This window comes from Notothenia rossii (genome assembly GCF_949606895.1).
Source record: "Notothenia rossii genome assembly, chromosome: 2".
Taxonomy (NCBI): Eukaryota; Metazoa; Chordata; class Actinopteri; order Perciformes; family Nototheniidae; genus Notothenia; species Notothenia rossii.
In genome coordinates, this window is record NC_136904.1 from 33,232,891 (window position 1) to 33,254,664 (window position 21,774).

The window sequence follows — 21,774 nt, forward strand, 5'->3', positions numbered from 1 at the left end:
CTAAAATAAAACAATTCATTTCAAGACATAATCCCTGATACTTTACAAACTTTACCTTCAAAAACATTTCAGTTTTTTGTGCCACGTTGATGTTGGAAGAAGAAGTTTGGACCTAAAATATTTTTGACATGTATACATTTAAAAAAAGGATTACTCACTTTATGCATTGCGCAATGACGGGGAAACTAGACACAGATGGAAGTAAAAGGTTTATAACTTTAAATATGTTTTCAAATTTTTCTCAGGCTTTTTCTCAGTTTTTTCATCACACCCTATTTATGATGTTATACACAGAAAGTGTCAGTTTAAAGCTCTGTCTTCTAAATGTGTTAATAAATGTCACGCCACACTGCAGATCGGCCCAGTTCCTGCTCTGGCCATTTTCCTGTAATTTCCTGTTTTTAAACTGTTTCATAACCCTCTTGTGTACAGCCACTGCCGCAATGAATATTATGTAATTCAATGCCCCAACATTGAGTTGCTCCGAGGAGAACAATGGCACAAGAGTGATGTTTTCAAGCCTTTTCAAAGTGATACCATCTGACATAGTGATACCATCTGACCTCAGGTGACTGATCTGTAAAGATATTCCTGGACTAAAGGACTGTGTTCATAATGACAGGGAGGAACACAGCCGTAAACAAGATGAAGCTGGGGTTAGAGCACGAAAAATGTGGAATCTAATCAATGGAATGTGAATATTTTTGACCTATTGCAATTACAATCTGATTTAGTATATTGGAGGAAGGGGTCATTTTTGCATTGTTATTAAAAACATTTTTAGGGAAGAAGGCCAACACTTGTGGTCTGGCTGTTTTTAAAGGGGTCCTTCTATGCTCATTTCAAACTTTACTGCTCTCCTACTGCCTGTGCTGCGGCACCTCTTTTTTACATTACATGTTACTTGTTAGACGCTTTTATCCAAAGCAACTTACATACTCAATACTGTGGACAATCCCCACAGGAGCAATTTAGGGTGAAGTTTCTCAGGGACACAATGACATGCTGACTGCAGAGGGGTTTGAACCTGTGACCCCCTGATCCGAACACCAACTCAAAACCCACTGCACCACACGCCTCCCTGAGCCCAGTCGGCTCTGATTGGTTAGCTATCCGGCTTTGTTGTGATTGGTCAACCGCTTACAGATGTCCCGCCCCTTAACCGATCACGTACAATGTACGCGCTAGCCAATAGAAGCGTGAGTGTTAGATGGTGAGGTCAATATGTTCCTGAAGTAAACAAAGGAGTCCAATGGAGGCGTTTTAGGCGGGGGGGGTGGGGGTTGTTTTGGAGAGAAACTCCCTCTGGAGGGAACTTGGGATTTAAGCCTTTGAAGACCATTTACATGCACAAAAACCTATACAACACACTACATTAAAGGGAAAAAGCATATTGGGGCCTCTTTCCTTCAAACTTATTTAGCTTTGAATGCTTTGAAGTCCTTGCTACACTGCAGGCTGTATTTGAGTTGCTGTGTAAATGTTACCTGCTGAGGCCTCCCAGCACACAGGCCTGAGTCACACCTCCGACAGTTGAGAATGTGGGAATGAAAAGGGAAAGAAAGAGAGAGGGATCAGCACTCCACAAAGGCCCTGCGGGAATGGTCCAGGTCCCGCCCCTCCTCCACAGCCGCTCACCTGGCCGTCTGAAACCTGAGACCACAAGTTACTCTTCCAGTTTGGATCTCCGTCACAGCGTGGGAACACTCCCTGGATCTATCATCAGAGAGCTGAGCTGATACAGCTCACAGTTTCATCTGACTGACAATGACCCCTCCCCCCCACCTGATCAGCAGGCCTACCTGACTCTCACTGTCTCAGGCCGGCTTGGTTTTCTGTTATTACGTCTCTGTACCTCAGCACTCAGCTGGTATTTGTTCTTAGATAACTTCAGCTGTAGACAGTAATGGATGTAATGCTGCAGGTCACATGTGATGGATGACTGACCTCAGAGGGCCTGCAGCCTCCAGGGTCAAAGGTCACAGCCAATGATGGTACTGTGTTTTTGTTGAGGAACAGCCTAACAAAAGTGTCTTATCGTATCCTTTCTCAGCCGCGGTTCCGCGGAGATCCGCGGTGTCTCGCTGTCTCGCAGATCCCACGCAGCAACCAGGAAACGACACCAGTAATCCAGCTCACACTGTCCGCTCCTCGAGCCTCAAAGGGCGGAGCAGCGAGCCCCGCAACGTCCCGCCAACACGGCACCCAGACCCCATGCAGCATTCTCATCTGTTTGTAATTACTGGTGTCATTTTCTGGTTGCTAACAAACGCCATTGTAACACATAAACACACATCAGAGCACAGTGGGCTCACAGGGAGGGAGGGGGGCGGGCGGCGGCAAGAGCTCGAACAAGGCGTATAGGACAGAGAGTGAATACACATACTATACAGAGATGCTGTATGTGATTTTGGAACATTGAACAATGTAAATCTATTCTAGTAGACCTTAACAATGGAATTATGAGTAGAAATGGCCATGACATGGGACCTTTTTTTAAAGAGGCCCTATTATACTTTTTGGGTGTTCGCTTTCCTGTAGTGAGTTATATACGTAGGTTTTTGTGCATGTGAATGATCTGCAAAGGCTAAAATCCCAAAGTTCCCTCTAGAGGGAGTTTCTCTCCCACACACTCCCTCCTCTGTCTGAAACACCTCCATGTTTACGTACAGAACAAGTTACATCCCTACGTAATACTCGTGCTTCTATGTGCGCGACCTGCAATTGTTTTTGTTACGTGTGACCTGGGCATTCTGATGAGTGATAGATGACAGTATGCCAGGAGGTTGCAGTTTCAACAAGCGTTGGCTAGCAGAAGACAAATGCAAGCCATGGCTAAGACGAGGGTCAAGCCCACGAGTAGCCTCCTGCAAAGTGTGCAAAAAATAATTTCAGTTCTTCACGATGGGAGAGTCTGCGCTGACGAGCCACATGAAAGGTACGCCGTAGTAGAGCCTTTTGGATTAGGCTAACGTTGCATGTTACGTTTGTTTAAGCTAACGTTGGCAAGCTGAATAGCGAACTCAATGAGGGATAATAATAATAATAATAATAATTGCAGGGGACAATCATTTCAGAGGAGCTTACCTATGTTATGTGCGTTATAGTCGCCATCCTTTGGTGTTCAGAGGATGTGGTGTGTAGAGACCTCATAATCACATATGATAGTAGTGGCGGTTCGCATTTGTTATGCGTAGGAGGGGGTTGGGAGGCGGCGAATAACGCAAGGAAAAAGCAGTACAGTTTGGGATAAGCCGTTGTTAGTCCAGTGAAGGTACTGTAGGAAGCAGCACTCACCCAGAGATCAACAGTCCTTGGTTGTTTATAGCATAAAGAACATCTGATTTAATGTGAGGTAGCTAAATAATTTGTTGAGTAAGTATGTGTATATAAATATGTAATTTACAACAGCTGTAAGATGCTTGAAAATGCACCTTGAAAAGTGCTTGAATTTGACTTTGGAAAAGGTGTAAGAACCCTGTAGATAGGCCATGTGTGTAAACAGAGTAGGTGAGTGATATGCGGCAAACTGAAAGTGCAGCTTGGAATTAAACCATGACTTGCTTATCAGGGCACTTGCTCCATCCACTATATGCGCCCTAACCACTTGGCTATTTGCATTTGTATGCATCCAATGCTCGACTGCACCTTTACATGTTGGCTGAGGCACAAAACCACTAAGCGGTTATTATAGTAAGTTTATTGATAAATACATTAAAAAAAGTCATTCCAAAGCTTTCTTACCTGGGATCCCATTAAATACAGTAATGTGTACACTATGTCTATGACTTTTGGAATAAGATTTCCCAGTATTTCATATGAACAATGTATAGTTGAGCAAAAAAAAAAATACATTTTCAAATTCTACAAATTATTTTTTAAAGAAAGGTTGATCTTGTGACCCCTAGTTTGGGAAATACTGATTTAAACATTTGATTTATCAGCAAAGTGTTGGAATAACTTCCTTTCAACATCAAGATAATTACTTTTAATTAGCACATGTATTTTTTTATTCTCTTTCCCTTTCTGACAAATATCTATTTATAATGCCAGGGACAACACCGAATACATTGTTTTCTACACTTAGCATTGTGTTTGGCTTTATGATTCTTGTGTGTGTTTCTGGTGAGACTAGTGTTATCGGAAACATTTACATGTACACCGGGATTTCCCTGGCTTAATTCAAGGCTTAAGTGGTGGGTAGGATATATGTGTTGGCTAAGACCCAATATTAAGTGAATCTTGCATCTAGTTCCTGGGATGTCTCTGATGATAAACTGAACTGTGTATAAATGGATTGTGTGTAGTTCTAGTTACATGAACACCGATTACTGTGTGCCTTTCATGTGATTTTAAGAACATTTGACAAAGAGACTGACTAGACATTTTCCATATCTATGCCATTATTTTCAGGAAGCATAGCTTTGACAGGTTTTCTTGGACACCCAGGTTAACTACTGTTTTAACATGACCGTGTTATACTTAACTATTCAACCATTTTATACTTGCTTGATGTTAACATTTTTAGATGCCTTGAGATCAACCTGGTATCAGGGCTCAGCTCAATCTGATAACATCAAACATCACAGCTTTTACTTTCATTAAAGAAGGCTGGATGCTGGACACAGGTTGTCTTTGTTTCTTTATACTCCTGGTCCAACGTCTCTAAACAATGATGAAAGATCAGGCCGCTCCCAGAGAGGGACATGAGAACAATACCTCTTAACATTACAATAACAAGGCTTGTGGTTTGCTAGTGTAAGCTTACTGCTATTAAAGATTAACTGCAAAGGAAGCTCTGTGTCTGTGACTCAGTGAAACCTGGAAAGGGGAAGTGTTTAACTGAAGTCCAAAGATTTCTCTTCTTCAAGGGTTAGACTTTATTAATGGACCCCCTGCTGCCAAAAAATGTTGTCCCAGTAAATCCATGCTGTAGGAGGAGGTTTTAGAAACAGTGCAGAGGATGCACGGCGGCTGGCGATGTGCCTGCACGTCTTCCTGCAGAGACAGTGGTCAGTAGCAGAGCCCTTCCTATGAGACTGTCCTCTGAACTCGACTCGGACTTCCCCTTCCTGTCGGCACACTGGAGGGATAAGATAATGATTTGTGATGTTTCCAGGTTTTCCTGTACTTGAGGGCTGCTTCATTGATGTTATTAAAACAATAATTGAATCAAAGATAGGAGGTTTTATGAATCTCCAGCTTGTCTGCTACATATAGTATGTGGCCTGTTGGTTAAGCCTACATTGGCCAAATTGGCTGTTATATGGCAGATTATGATCATATTTCCTTACAGTATAATCCATCAAAAGGCCTTCTGAAATCGGCCATTTCCAAAACAAGATTTCAAGTGTTAATTTTGCTCATTCATTTGCTTGTCTATTCATCTTTGACCAGATTTCGAACCATAACTGTGTCATGATTCATTCGCACCTTGCTGCCGTCATTAGATGAATGGGGAAATGATTGTTCACACATACTTGAAACATCTGTTCCCTGAACCCCCCCCCCCCCCTCCCCAGAAAAGATTACATCACTAATTTAAGCTTCTTCTCATTGGCTTCCGGTGATGTTTAAATGCGATTGGTATAACCTTTTTTTGGTGTTCTATTTTAGATTTAGATTGTTACTAGGGTCACCATGGAATTGTATAAACTAAGATGGACACAATGTTATAGATTAATGGATCGTTTAAACTCTGTGCAGATTAAACGATGACCAGAAAAATTGCAGTATAATTTCCCTTGGGTATAAATAGTTTGAATACCACTGTGCAATAATAAAAAAATGATAGGGTATTGGAGCATGTAAACACCATTATGTCTGTGGTGATTCATGGTATGCGTGTATTCTCTGCCTGCAATAAAGAAGTGGCTCTCTAATCATATCCATACTCACTAACCCTCATCCTGGGAGCAGTTATCCTTCTATGGACCAACTTTTGTTCATTAAAATATTTTAAAATACATTTAATCTTTGCTGTCTGGCTGAGTAATATCCAGCTACTGCGTGGTAGGTTTGTTGTTGGTGGGTATGCATTATTTATCCTGCGTTCCCATGTAGTCACACCATTACAATGTACCATTTTTGATATTTGTAGTGGTTTTATAAAATAATGAAAACAAATGGAAGCAATGTATAGCTCCTTTTTTTGATTTGCTAGTTCTGTTTTAAACTCCGATTTGATTTGGATGTTTGAAGCCAGTTGGCCCGTAGTTCTTTTGTTTAGTGTGAGATATTGGAATTTGTTTCACTAGGCTACTGGTTATTCAGACCTGCATGGCGTGCCATGAACCTAGCATTAGCCTTCACGCACCTTCATATCTCTCATCTGGTATTTGTTCAGATTAATTCCAGACGATGCTTTCATAATTGTCTCTATTACTTGATCGTATACATGCCGAAAGCCATTATCACAACATGAAAATATCTTTGGGGCTCTTCTCCGCCGTTGTTGGGATCCAGATGTCGACATAAAAAAAAATCCCATTCATTGCTGGCTGGTGAAGTGGAGGGTGTGTCTGTGTTTGTGCTAGCCTGGAAAGGGTGTGTAGCCCTGATAAAAGAGCCATTAGTTAGCCGTCTTTATGGAGCCTTTGACTTCTCCAGTGCGGAGTGAAAGGAGGGGGCTGTTCCCGGCCGGCATGCCCAGGCCTCGCGCCACGGGTCGGTCACCTCGGCCTCAATAGCGGGCCTGTGTGGAGACCCCATGTCCTGACTTCCTGGGAGGGAAGTTGTTTCAGCTGGAGGGTAGTTGGCTTGTGTGTATTTTCATATATTTGTACGAGGACCTAATGTCCTGAAAATAATTGAAAAGTGTGTAAGCTCTAGTAATACAAATATGTGTATGTAAAGGGGTGTCTGTCTGTAGGAGGAAAGGAATATTTGTATTTCGTTCAGGATGTACAGTAGTTAAGCATGTTGTTGCCTGACAAAGACCTTAGCTACAGAAGAGTGGGAGTGTTTGCTCGGCAGATGAAAAGACTGTTCGCCTATTTCACCTGACTTCCTTCAGTTTGCCCTCATTCGGTGAAATTCCTCATAGCCGACAATAAACTCAAGGTCTTCATAATCGGAGCTGATATTTGGAGGCCGAAATAAACAGTTCCTAACCAGATGGAAGATATGTGTTGCCTTGAGGTGGGGAAGACAGCGGCAGAACGTCGGATCCTCATTGGATTAAAAAATCATATCCGATCTGTGCTCTGTTCAAATCAAATTTAAGATGCAATGTAAATAAAGTGTAATTAAGAAGAAAAAAAAGTACATTTCCTTAAACGTTTCTTTTTGCGGTAAACTGTGGCCCTGTTTTCCAAATGGTGTTGTGGTGTTCAGTGAATGTACTGTATTTGGCCTTGAGATGATTGTATCTTTAAAGGAAAAGACACCCGGAAATTCTGGCTTTGCAGTGCTACTACAGTGAAAGCCATAATGTTCAAACAATGTTATACCTCTAATGGTACGTTGGTTCCATACCGCACGATGCAGCTACTCTAAGTTCAGGCGCTCTTATACCGCCTGAGGCGAGTTCATGCCCTCTTATCTTTTAAAATCTTGAATATTTGAAGCACATTGGATAAAAGTGGTTCCACTCAAGAAGAAAAGTAGAACTTCTAAACGGATGGTTGTCTCAGATTTATTTTTAGGGACTAAATTGGACCGACTTCCACTGTAGTTGCTGGGCGGCCATGACATGAGCTGGAGGAATCTAGTCCACCCGGCCTGTCCCAGTGTGGGAGCTCAGCGTGTCTCCTCTGCGGCCCAGAGCTGACATGGGCACACAGCAGGAATGTGACTCCACAATATGACCTAAAAGAAAAGAAATGTCACACAAGAGGAATGCTTGGAACTATGTGCTCAGGAGGAGAGGTTACCACAGGCCAGGTCAGGTGCAACACGTGTTAGTGGTGCAGAAAATTGAAGAGAAGGTTGTTTTTTATGAAAATCACAGGAGGGAATGTGCAGGAGTTGTTGTATGTATGCAATCCAAACCGGTGAGAGCTATTTCTGTGCTTGCCTAATATTTTCAATGTGGTTTTACTTAGTGACTCCACACCATTTTAATCTGGGAAACAATAACGAGTGTTCATCCCTTAGGGCTCATTATTTACTGTAATTGCAGATTAATCAGTCACTGCATCAACATGAAGATAAGCCGCTCTAATATGAATAATTTATCCATAATGGTTGTAAATGAAGCAGTGCTGTTTTTCTTCCATTTAGTCTCAAGGTTGAATCCTTAATATTAAGACTGCTACGATTTGAGACGACATTTCTCTGGGATCTTGCGATGAAAATTATGTTTGACATTTCAATAATGATTAGATAATAAGTTGTCATGTAGTCCTGTGTTTTACATTTTGAATTGAATCACTGCAAAAGTAAAATAACCAATTGAGATAACCTTGCAAAAGAGATATCACTGTGACTTAAATCCAGAAGATTTATTATAGTGGCAATTTCCAGGCATTTCATGATCAGCTCTACCTTGTCAGACCTTGTTGTCCTTCATTAGTCTAACCTACACTTTGTCAGTCTTAGCTGCACATGTTAACACTAGCATGCATGATTTGTTTGCATTCGTATGTTAAAGTATACTAGCATTAATGTCAAAGCATGGCTGAGGCTAATATGTTTAAGTTTAGCATAGCCTACTAGCATTCATTTTAAAACATGGTGAAGGCTAAAAGGATTTTGAGCATTATCTTTTAACGTTTTTCTAAAGTCATGAACTGAAGTGTTGGACAAGTTGCAACTTTAACCTATTTTTGAAACTAGAGGAAAAGTCAGGGGGCTGTAACACCAAAGTAAACAAGGTTACAATGATATTAGCAAGTTCCACAGCTACTTTTTTCCACATCTTGTTCGCTTTGGAACAACAGGAAGCATGGATTAATTTGGGCTATCAGTGTACTTGATCAAGGGAAGTACTACTTAAATAGGGTACAGTTAAACTGAGCACAAAAACATTTAGATGAATATAATAATCTTTACTAAGTTGCTCCACATGTAACTAAATAATAACCCAATCAGAACAGTATATTTCATACAGCCGTACTTTTTTTTAACATTGCCAGAACTAACTGCACGCTGAAATTTTGTGAAACTTTTTTGAACATCTTCCATCAGTAACTATCAACCATAGGTACTTTTAGGACAACCTTCTTGAAATAAAACCCCTTTCAATCTCTGTCTCGATTGTTTTGAGCTTTCTTAAAAAAATGAAATGTTATAAGTTTAAAAAAACACAGTAATCATCCCCCCGTCTATTTAAGTATGTATGTCTCTTCCCCTTTGTGTTGACTGTGATATGTGATGACTTGCAGATGGATGGAGGCGTGTCTCGACGAGGAGCTGCCCCCCACCACAGAGCTGGAGGAGGGCCTGAGGAATGGCGTCTATCTGGCAAAACTGGGCAACTTCTTCGCCCCGAAAACCGTCTCCCTCAAGAAGATCTACGACCGCGAACAGACGCGTTACAAGGTAAAAACACGTATTTTGTATTTATATATCGGCTAAAACAAAAACAACAATGAATCCATCCTTATTTCACTGAAACAGTTCTTCTTCTCTACATTTATTTATTGCTTGGCTGAGATAGAAAAGCAAAATGTGACATTGGCAATAGAAACAGATTTTGGGAAAAGAATGTCCACGATGAAAGCTATATGTTACCTTCCTCACATTTTGACATAAATCAAACTGATATGCAATTGTTTCCATCTAGTAAAAACAAGTGATACATTTGGATTGAAACCTGGTTAGTATCAGTCCAACCCGCAGTCCTTGTCATACTTCTGTATGAAAAACCAAAAATCGTTATTTTGGTTTGAGATGTGACTGTGGTCTATGGTTCAACACTAAACCTTTTTGGAGTCAGTATGTATTTCCCTGCTTTGTGTTGTAACGTGTATGGAGCTGTTGGATGAACGGGTTATCCGCTTTTAGCTCTTGTTGTCAATATGAAAAAGGCCGGATCTGAGTTTTTGAGTTGGGACTGTACATATTTGTTATGTTCTGACATTTGTTTTCTCTCCTACAGGCGACCGGTCTCCATTTCAGACACACAGATAATGTCATCCAGTGGCTCAACGCCATGTCAGAGAAGGGACTGCCAAAGGTGAGCATAACACTCATCTCTCCAATACTATCTCTCACATGCAAATGTACCCACAATGGAATTATGTGTTAAACTTTTATTAAATAAATATTTGTTTTTTTGTACATCTGGCAGCCATTTTCCAGTACCATGAAGTAAAACATTCAATGGAAATTTGTGTTTGTCTTTAAAAATGGTTTTCCTTGAGGGCTTTCTATGTATTCATTCGTTTTACAAGGCAAATGATAGCCTGTATGTGTTACAGGTCTCACTTTTTTTTTTCATTTTTGCATTATTTAGGTTATCAACTGCAGATCATACAGTTTGTGTTGTGCTTAATACCATCCACAGCATACTGTTGATCCAATATAAATGGATTGCTGTCTGTGTTTTATAGTTATAAGGTTGAAATGCTCCTTCAAATTAAACTCTGATAGTGATTAGTTGCCTATTACAGTACATGTCCTTTCTAAAAATGGTCCTCTGTGGAAACTCTGAATTCTTGTTGTTATGCTGCTGTGAAATAAAATTGAGAATCAGCCCTAAGTATCACCGGTTGGCAGCTTGAACAGAAAATATAAGTAGCTGCCTTCAAAACTTCCATTTCAGTTGCACCACAAAGACACTGCCAGGGCGTGTGATCACACATTCACATTATGAAATCCTCTTATTAGAGCTGCTACCTTGAATCATTCCTGCAAGCATGCTGCAACACGCTGACATGCTAATGTTGACCTGCTGAAAACGTATTGTCTCCGTTTCAGATCTTCTACCCAGAAACCACAGACATATATGACAGAAAGAACATGCCACGCTGCATCTACTGCATACATGCACTCAGGTACTTTTTGTTTCTCTTCCTCTATGTGGCTTGTGCAGCATGAAGTCTGAAGTTGGACACAATCCAAACAGACAACCACAAAAACAACACCTAAATGAGCTCAACAAACATATATGTTGTTGTAGAATGAATGACTCATTCATTGGCTTATTCCCTGTGGAACGCACACATCAGTGGTGTGAGCGTGCATCAAGCCTGTGACGTTTTTATGAGGTGAACAGTGCAGTTTTTCAGCAGAAATACCTTCAGTGGTACAAGCAATGAAGTGGTTTGTTTTAATATAGCATTCCTCCTCGGGTAAAATGGATGCAGGGGCCTTTGGTGGCTGTATAACTGGCCCTAACAAAAACCAGTAACACCCAGATGCCACAGTACTGCCACAGAAACATGCTCTCTACCCGTTTTCATTGAAAGATCAAGAAGCCATCAACAGGGATTTGTTGTGATATTAGAATATGAAGAATCCTTAGTTTCCTTTTAAAACAGAGAAGATCTACTCAATGTTTTATTTTATTTGTGAGATTCAGGTCTAGACATGATTCTCTGTTTGAGTGTGATCTATTTATCCTTTTTTCTCTTGTCCTCCTATGCCCTTTCCCGTCTTGTTCTTCAACAAGAGGCTAACAACTTCGTCCTTTGTCTTGCAAAAAAAACTAAAGTTTGCAGGATGTAGCAGTGTACGCTTAGTTGAATAATGCATGCATAAAATATGAGATCAGTTTATCTGAGGATTCGGAATGTTGTCAGAAATAATTTTGTCCATCTAAATACATTTTAGAACTATTTAGTGATACATATTATCTCTGTATGATTGTCAATTTAGCAACAGCCAGGTAAAAGTAATTTGAAAGTCTGCAGTGAAGTCCAGTTTCAGTTGCAGCCAGTACAGCAGTAAGGAGAGTTAAGTCTGAAACGATAAAATGATATATGTTGTGAGGTACAATTACGCGTAAGGTGTTCTGTAGGTTAAATGTTCAAATATTAATAGGCCTATAGTTTTTATTTTATTTCACAATATTTCAGAACCTTTTTTTGTTGCCGCTAGCTAAAAAGACTAATCAACGAGAAGACACCCATACAAGTTTTTAGGGAGTCCCAATCAGCAACATTTTATTGCCTGTAATTTGAGAATAAGCAGCACAGTTTTCATGGTTTACCTCAGTAGGCACCTGCAATAATTTATGAAGCCAATCACAAACAAAATAATCCTCTCCATATGTTTGAATTATCCATCATCCAAAGCAAAAACATCAATCAAGTGGCAGCATTTACAAACATCTGTTGTCTTACTGTGAAATGACAGGGTTGCCTTCTGATAATCTTGTGGTCTGTTTATGAACCTCTCTTACTTTCCTCTCTTTATTGTGGTGATTAGATTGAACAAAAATTGTCTTATGTTCAATTTTGTTTTAACCCTGAGCAAATGAACCTGCATGAAATTGATTTTTGTGTTTTAGTTTCTGTATTGTTGCCATTTTTGTGTGACGTTTCAGCTCTGCTACTACCCATTCTGCAATGTTTCATTGTTCATGTCTCTGTCTTACAGTCTGTACTTGTTCAAGCTCGGCCTGGCCCCCCAGATCCAGGATCTGTATGGAAAAGTGGATTTCACTGGTAAGCTCGAGAATGTGCATCTGTTTTCCTCATTCTGTCCCTGTTAACCCAATTATGTCAGCCTAAATCCAGAGCATTACAAATGTCACCGTGCTGCCAAAGTTAACAAGATGTTTAAAAATGTTTTTGGTACACAGAGTTTTTTTTACCCAGCAGGCCACAGTGTGTGAAAGTCATTAGTAATTCTGAGAGCTTTTCCTGTCAGTTGTGTTCCCGCGTAGCTCCTTGTCCCGGAGCCGGAGTCAGACATGTGATTATCTCACATGAGCCAGGAACAGTCAGTCTCCACACTCTCTACTACTCTAACCCAGTCCCCCCACCACCATGTCTGTTCCCTCCATTGATATGTTCCTTCTGCTCTGTCTTCTCCCACAGAGGAGGAGATCAACAACATGAAGAGCGAGCTGGAAAAGTATGGAATCCAGATGCCCGCCTTCAGCAAGATTGGCGGTATCCTGGCCAATGAGCTCTCTGTGGATGAAGCTGCCTGTGAGTGGGGCTCAGATGTCATGGGGAGAGGGTGGGATGTCATAGCTGCAAATTATGTACCGGTAGTTAAGTTGATTAATTCTTCCATAATAAAACTGATACTAATCTCCTCAACCCTCTGGAGGTCACAAAACTCAGCCACAAAAGTCTTCGAGCATTAAATGTATCTACAACTCTATTTTTGTTACAAAGTAACATTTATTATCAGTCAAATAAAAGACAAAAAAGACAGCTTTATTTGTAAATCTTTCCCCTAAATTGCAAGGATAATGGCTTGATTCCTGCTTTGATTAGGGGATGAGTACTTAATTTTCTCCACCTCTTCTTTGCATCAAGTAAGTCAATGGCAAACTATATCCATTTGTATGTGGGCCTACTATGATGCAAAATCCAGAAGAATCTAAACTCACATGACAAGTAAAACGTTTTGGATATGTGCATTTTTTCACTTTCTTGCTATTAGAATTAAATAAAACATTGAATACTATCTCGGATTTGTCCGTTAAAATCTTAATCTACAGCTAGTTGCTCAGTTTAGCCTAGCATGTGACTGGAAACAGCGCTATAGCTTCTGCTAGCTTTTGTCTTCCAAAAGTGGACATTTTCCACTTACCAGTACTTCTGAAGCTCAATAATTTAAACTTTATATTGTGTCTAATTTATTAACACAAAAAAAGACTAGAACTTGTCATTATTAGACTATTGTTTTGTGAGCTTTAGAGTTGCATGTAGGAATTGTTTTTTCCGCAGAACTAGGCTAGCTCTTGGGAACTGCTGTCTTTATGCTATGCTAACCTAAGCTAACAGTTCCCTTGCTGTGCCATTTATGTAACTCACCATAGGGCTATTTTCTTTATAAGCTATGTTTTCTGCTCTCCTGCCTCAACTTCTTTTGTTTACTTGCTGTTCCTTGTGTATACTAATAATGAATTAGTTGAATTAAAAGAGTAATTGGAGTGGTATCTATATCTGAGCAAGAGAGCGATTAAACACACTTTACAAATGTCCACCCATTTAATTTTAAATACCTGCAATGGCCCCCCAAATGTAATTTAAAGCCAGCTCCTCCCGTACTCCTCTTCATCCTCAGTACATGCTGCTGTGATCGCCATCAACGACGCCATCGACCACGGCGTCCCAGAGGGCACGGTGGCCGCCATGCAGAACCCCAACGCCATGCTGGTCAACCTGGACGCCAGTGCTGCTCGCCAGTACCACGACACACTGTACCAGGCCAAGGGAGAGAAGGTGGCCAACTCCCGCAAACGGGTACGCAGGTTTAAACTTCAGCGATCACAGATAGTGTGCTCTGGATTCAGATGGTTTCTGATGGCCAGAGAGGAATGTTAACCTGGGGCACGTTATCCTTGAAAGATCATCAGATGGCCGTCAAATAAAAAAGGGGCCAGCCATTGTCCACTTTATGATTAGAGGATAATTGAACCATGTTGCCCCAACCAGAAGAGAGGAGTAAAAATGTTGAATCCACGTAAACCACCAGGGCAGCAGAAATGAAAACGGCCACAAAAGTAAAGAATGGAGGCTGGAAGATGAGCTTGGGTGGGGGTAGACACTCCATCATCAGATTTGCCAGCATGTCCTTACAATGAAAGATAAATGTACATTTTAGAATGTAAATTTGTGCCAACAGGCAGAGTGAATGAATTACCCTAAAGATGGTAAAAGGAGAACAAAATAACCGCAGAGATACATGTTTTACTCTCGTGTCCTGCGGGGATGTGATGACAAGTGATGCTCATGTGTAATGCTGTTATGTTTGATTATGTTATGTTGGCCACACAGCAAATGGAGAACGCCGAAGCAGAGAGAGATATCTACGACGAGCTTCTCACCCAGGCAGAAATCCAGGGCAACGTCAACAAGGTCAACGGTAAGACACCGATTTGTTCATTTGTCTTGGGTTTCCATAGTGCTGGAATAAAATGTAAACCTCTCTCCTGCAGTGGCCACCGCCCTGAGTGCAGCCGAGCAAGCGTTGCTGAGCGGCGATGAGGATAAGTTATACGAGGCACTTAAAGCCATGGGCATCCAGAACCTGCAGGTCCAGAACAAAGGCTGGTACCTCAAACAGCTGCAGGGTGACAGAGAGAACAAAGACCAGGTGGGAACAGAGTGCAAAAACAAGCTGTATTTATTTCAAGAAAATGGTGCGGCTTCTTTGTCTCCTCGGTATAATCTCAACTTCATTTCTTTCTTATTAGGTATCTCCAGGAGAAGCCCTGACTAAAGATGAGCTGCAGACCGGCGTGGACGTGTCTAATGAGTTTGCAGCAGGCTACCTAAAGAGTATGCACATGCTTTCTTATACAATTATTCTTTCCCCCTTTCTATCTGCACAAGTGTTAATTTTCTATGTATGTGTAGTGTTGAAGGCAGTGGAGCGCATCAACGCTGCCATCAGGGCGGGGGTGCCAGAGAAGACGGTGGAGGAGCTGATGAACCCTGACGCTCAGTTGCCTGAAGTCTACCCCAGCGCTGCAGACCTCTACCAGAGAGAGCTGGTCTGCCTGCAGCAGCAAAGCCCGGAGGTACACACAGCGAGGAACACACTCACACAAAGGGAGATACGCTGGTCCATTATGTGGCTTTTCAGGGGAAATTAAGGGATGAATTAATCTAAAGAATGAAATCTACTGATCTTGTCAGTACCATACTAAAGTTTATACTTTGGTATGTTTATACTACTACAGATCTGGCATGGCAATTTAGCCCACTGTGTTGATATCTCAGTGTACTTTATCAACTAAACCCTTATCGCCTAGTTTTACAAATGATAACATACATTAAATGCAACTCACTTTTTTAACAATTCTGAAGCAATTAGTTAATTATATTTTCCACATAACATACAAAGACATACACTTTCCATTTAAATATAAAAGGCAGACTTTGAATATAATAGAAGTAAAGCATGTTCTGTTTGCTAACTTGTTGATAAGGTACTTCGATCACATGGTGGATATAATATGCTGATCAAACAATCATAAACTAAACCACTCACAGTTCAGAATAAACATTTGAATAAATGCAAGGCCTTAGTAAATGCTACCCCACTGGACATTTCATGAGTGAGCCCCAATTCCTATTCCTAGGTTTTGTTTTAACAATTTATTGAAACAAGCCAACACTTTGTAACAGATTTCCAGAGTCATTTTATTCCACCTTCAGATAGAAAAAATATATCATGTTACATCTTGTACTAGAATAAATCCCAATACGTTTATAAACTAATGAGGCGATTAACAGAAAATCAATACAGTACGCTTGAATCCAGCTTTTAAGATCTTTAAAATATATATATAATTTCTGACTTTTCAAATATATTTATTTGGATTGATCGCAATATGAAGGCATTCTGTGAGAATCAAGGAACTATTATGGGATACTTTTATTTTTACTGTTTTATGACATCTTAAAGACTAAACAGATGAGTCAGCAATGTAATTATATAGGATATTACTTATTGGAAGGCAGAGCATTTTTATTATTTTAAACTAACTACTACTACTACTACTACTGACTAAAATGTATTTCTGTAAGGCAGACAGTACATAACATATCCAGCTAATTTAAAAGCAGTGTATAGGTGGTATAACTGACTGCTTTATCACCTGTTTTAGAGTGTGTTTCTGATGTTTCAATTCGGCCATGTTTCCTCTGATTGAACTGTGGAACAACAAGTCTAGATGCCGTCAACATGTCTGCCTCTGGTGTCCTTCAGTTGCAGTGTGACAGATGAGGTAAATGTGTGTCGTGATTCCCGCAGGGCTCATTGTCCCACCCAGAACTGCTGGTTGCCGTGGAGATGCTGTCGTCGGTGGTGCTGATGAATCAGGCGATGGACGCTGGGGACCGAACCGCCCTCTGGAAACAGCTGTCCAGCGTCGTCACTGGACTCAGTAATGTGGAGGATGAATATGCACAGAGGTGAACACACACACACACACACACACACACACACACACACACACACACACACACACACACACACACACACACACACACACACACACACACACACACACACACACACACACACACACACACACACACACACACACACACACACACACACACACACACACACACACACACACACACACACACACACACACACACACACACACACACACACACCATCATCATCGGCGGTCACTCGTAGTCGAGTATGACTGTCCTCCTTCTTGGTCCTTGTGGGTCTTCAGGTGGGCATAGAGGCCGATTCTGGACCCGATTATCCTTGTGCAGTGTGGACATGGGAATGTAGTGGTGGAGGGTTTGGGTTGGACCTGTTTGGTGGTTGCTCTCTCCTTCCTGAGTCTGCGCTTGTCTTGTGCAGCACACACACACACACACACACACACACACACACACACACACACACACACACACACACACACATTGAATAAGTGCTGTCAGAGGTTTTTGTGTGTTTCTTGATGGGACGTAGGCCGGCTGATGATGTTGTACCTTTGTTCCTCAGGTACATGGATGAACTGATGCGTCTGAAGGCAGCAGCCAGAGAGGAGGGCTGTGACTATCTCACCTGGAATGATATCCAAGCCTGCATCGACCAAGTCAACCTCACTGTGCATGAGGAGCATGAACGTAAGACAAACATTGGAATCCATTCACGCCCAAATATGTCAAATGTCTTCATGTTTACTGTTTTAAGATGGTTACCACAAAAGATAACTAGGAAGGCAATCAGAAAGCACTGACCTCTGCCAAGGCCATATCTTGCAATGTTAACGAAATTGAAAATAAGTTAGTGTATCTCCCCATGATTCTAATTCGCTCCCAAACTAGACAGCTTCTGAATGGCTCATGCTTCACTCTTACAACAAGTTTTATGAAAATAAGGCCAAGAGTTTTCCCATAATCCTCCTGACAGACAAACCCTTCCAAAAACACACCCTCCTTGTCGTCGCTAATAGCTTGTATGCTAACAAGTAACCTGCCCAAGGTTCGATGGTAAACATTTTAACTGTAACACTTTATGAATGGTATAAAATACATTGGAAAAAGTATTAATGCAGAGGATTACAGTTACGATTTATTTAGTGAGCTCCATGAAAACATTTCTACACTTTTGAAAAGTTCCCTCTAGTCCATATCTTCTAATTCATCTTGTATTGTGGTGCTGGACCCACAGACTTTTAATTGATCTTTTTCCTCTGCAGGTATTGCCGCCATCGGGCTGATCAACGAGGCCCTGGATGAGGGGGATCCCACGAAGACCCTGTCCATGCTGCAGAACCCCTCAGCCAAGCTCACAGATGTGGATCCGTCTGTGGCTCAGCACTACCACGACAAACTGCTGGAGGCCCGCAGAGAGAAGGCTCATGTAAGACACAAACATTGACACGTTTTTCATGTAGAGATGGAGAAACTGATAAAAATAAATATGAAGTATGGATGATTATTATGTTTACTCTAGTTAGCGTGTCTGAGCCCGGGTTAGGGTTAGCCCTTTTGTTATTTGCTTCTTTTTTTTTTCATGTGTATCTAATTCAGGGGAGCATTATGCAAACATTATATGCAAACCGTGCCTGGCTACAGTTACGTGGAGACTTTTAAAAGCGTTTTACTGCAGCTAATACCGTTGATTACTGTAAAGAAACAATACAGTATAACTGGGCATATGAAACATGTGAGGAGCCAAACATATGGAGCGATATTCAATATTTGGTTTAGTTGATGCAGTGACTTGCTGGATAAGCACTCATATCTGTCTCCAAAATATTGCACACACCCCCAGAAAGTTATCAGGGCAATTTGTTTTCATACTACTAAATTACAATCAGGATTTCTGTTATGAAATAGTCATTTATACCCTTAATGTATTGAAACCTGTGTCCTTGGCAAGTACAGAGTGCTCTCCAGTTGAAAAATAGTTGTTAATAATGTTTTATTTCGGCTTACACTGAATCAATTCACTAACTATTGTTGTGGCATGTCAGGATTAACCCCCTACAGTGAAGGTGTCAATTAATAAATAAGCAAACGTCCTGGTTTTAAATATTACTACTTTGATTAGTATTTGTATGTTCAATACGCCTCATTGTCCTTTACTAAAATGAACTATTTGTTTTCAATCGAGTTGACATACTCAATATAAATAATTCAGACCAGGGAATAAGATGTAACAATGTCACTAGAATGCCCCCTGAATTTGGGCTTTTGCATCTGAAATTCTTACCCTAGCTTCTGTTTTTTTTAAACCCTTTTTGGATCATTTTTTTATTTTATTTAAGCATTTGCTATATTTTTCTATAAGCCTTCATATTGAAATTAGACAAAAAAAACATACCTTTTGATATCCTGATGCTTAACTTTTAGCTTTTTCAAACATTTTAAGAAGCATCTAGCCTCTATACAGCCAAAGGGCTCAGGGCAGGGTGCATCACACCACCTTAAAGCCTTTAATAGTTAAAAACACAAAACATTCCATTATGGGTTGAATCAATTGACCTTAAATACCCACACACTTTCTGCAGCAGAAGCATTATTGTGATGTGTGGTCAAAGATGAATGGGGTTGTAGACCCATGCTTGTAGCAGATTTCTCCATGTGACTCAAGCCTCTGAGCTCCACATGACACCACCAGACGCCTGATGTCATGGTGTGATCATCTCTTCCCCCCGCTCACTTCCTGTCTGTCTGCTCTCCGTCTCTTCAGCTCTCTGAGGTTTCACCTATCTTTTCTGTTTTCATTACCCCTCCCTATTTCCCATGTGCATGTGTAAGTCCAGACATGATATTGAAAAGTCATTCCTGAAGGCGGATCATCCGCTGCCTCATTTGCTTGTTATCTTTACTCGAGTGAGGCAAGCTGATGGTCGTGGTTTCTGTACGTGCAGAACATTTGCATAGGATTTCACAGGAAGGCGGCCATGTTAAGTTTGTCTGCCAAGAGGTGGATTCAGTTTCAGCACAGAGCACTAAGGTGCAGAAGAGGTGAAAAGCCCTAATACGTATAAAGTGGATTAACGTTCATACTTTCATCAGACCTTTTTTTATCTGGATAAGCTGATATTATGGTTAGAGCAGATTGTCTATTAAATATAATCTGATGACAAAAAAAGACTACAATATCAAATGTTTTTAAAACTAGACCTAAACATTTGAGATAGTCTTAATTACCATGACTTTTAAATACCTTTAAAACAGAATGAGGTTGACCTTTGACACAGGACTAAAACAAACACAATTGAATAAATAATATATATGATTAAACAAGCACTAGTTTTCACTTGATTTCTTTAAAAAAAAATGTATTTAAAAGGAACAATCTTCAGTGAATCCATTTTAGTAGTCTGTTTTTATCCTGTGTAAATATGGTTACAAAAATATCTCTTATCAAGTCTGGGCTGCAAAATACTTGGCCGCTACCCACACTGTTTGAAATGTCAACAGCCATCAGTTATATCCAATCCCTGGATTACATCATGTGGGAACTCGGCACACTTTCATAACGGGACCCAGAACAAAAAACACAAGGGAGTAAAAAAAGACTATTTTCCTGCTGATTTCAGAGGCATAGGAAATAACAAGCAGTTTTTTGCTTCCATAAAAGGGCAGAAAGCTGACCAGTGTAACACATGCACCACGAACACACAGACGCAAACACACCTCCCTCTGGTTGTTGATTAGCGCATGTTTCTGTTTGAGGCCATTAGTTAAAGACAGAGAGGAAGTAGTTAGGGCAGTGTGAGCTTCCTGTTGGGTTTCAAAGCGCTGCAGGAGAAGAGATGTTCCCCAGCTGGGGGGGGGGGGGGCGAGGATTATAGGGGAAGGATGGGGTTAACTGAGGAGAAGACCCACATGGTGGAGATAGAGTCCGACTGCAGGAGGGGGTGTTTCAAGGTGATACGAGGGCAGGGGAGTTCAGAGAAAAAGCAAGCCACAACGGTCTTTCCGCCTGTGGTTTCATTTGTGGCTGGCTTCTTTGTGTCGCCTCATTAACTGTGCAGAGTTAGTCAGAGACAGTGAGGCAGGGGCCGGCGCTGACTGTGGGCTGAGGGCTGTGCCTGGATAAACAGCAGGAAGTCCGGCCCAGACTGCACTGACTAACAAGCGCAATGTAGTCCACTACAGTTCGCTTCTTTAGAAGGTTATCGCTGTGTAACTGCTACTAACACAAAGGGGACTGTGCGGGTTTCAGTATAGCCATGCTTTGTTCTGTATGTGTGTTTTCATGCTTCAGGCGGTAGGCCCATAGACATATGAATGAGCTCATGGTTTCCTTTTATTTTTATTTATTTTTTCAAAATTGTTTTTGGCGCTTTAGAAGATTACTCATACATTATGTCATTGTGCCAGTGCTCATTTCCATTTATACTGTATACAAGAATTTTTCATTGATAATGACGTGATGTTCTATGAAACGGATGATATTGAATATATAGGATATATACGGAGCAGTATATAAAATGAGAACTAAAAGTAAATACATGCAAACGACATTTCTGCCTCTGGTGTCCTTTAGTGGCAGTGTGACAGATGAGGTAAATAATTAAATTGAAAGAAAATGTACATTTAGGGCATGAACAAAAAATCTAAAATAAAGAGAAAATACGAGCAAATTTAATAAAAAATACCTAAAATAAATTAATATTGACAATACATATATATACCTTTTATATAAAAGATGTACAATAAACAGTTTTAAAAATTAGAAAACTAAAAAGAGAAAAATGTAATCAAT

The 21,774-nt window shown here is 40.7% G+C and overlaps 1 protein-coding gene across 1 annotated transcript in view; it reads left to right on the forward strand.

Annotated features, from left to right (window-relative positions):
- Positions 1-21,774, forward strand: part of iqgap1 (IQ motif containing GTPase activating protein 1) — a 47,274-nt gene that overhangs the window by 7,431 nt on the left and 18,069 nt on the right. The window contains exons 3-15 of the mRNA XM_079667191.1: positions 9,327-9,483; positions 10,043-10,120; positions 10,864-10,940; positions 12,487-12,554; positions 12,930-13,043; positions 14,134-14,312; positions 14,847-14,934; positions 15,008-15,165; positions 15,266-15,350; positions 15,429-15,592; positions 16,831-16,991; positions 17,548-17,672; positions 18,248-18,411. Coding sequence (XP_079523317.1) covers positions 9,327-9,483; positions 10,043-10,120; positions 10,864-10,940; positions 12,487-12,554; positions 12,930-13,043; positions 14,134-14,312; positions 14,847-14,934; positions 15,008-15,165; positions 15,266-15,350; positions 15,429-15,592; positions 16,831-16,991; positions 17,548-17,672; positions 18,248-18,411 — 1,618 coding nt within the window. The remainder of the gene's footprint in view (positions 1-9,326; positions 9,484-10,042; positions 10,121-10,863; positions 10,941-12,486; positions 12,555-12,929; positions 13,044-14,133; positions 14,313-14,846; positions 14,935-15,007; positions 15,166-15,265; positions 15,351-15,428; positions 15,593-16,830; positions 16,992-17,547; positions 17,673-18,247; positions 18,412-21,774) is intronic.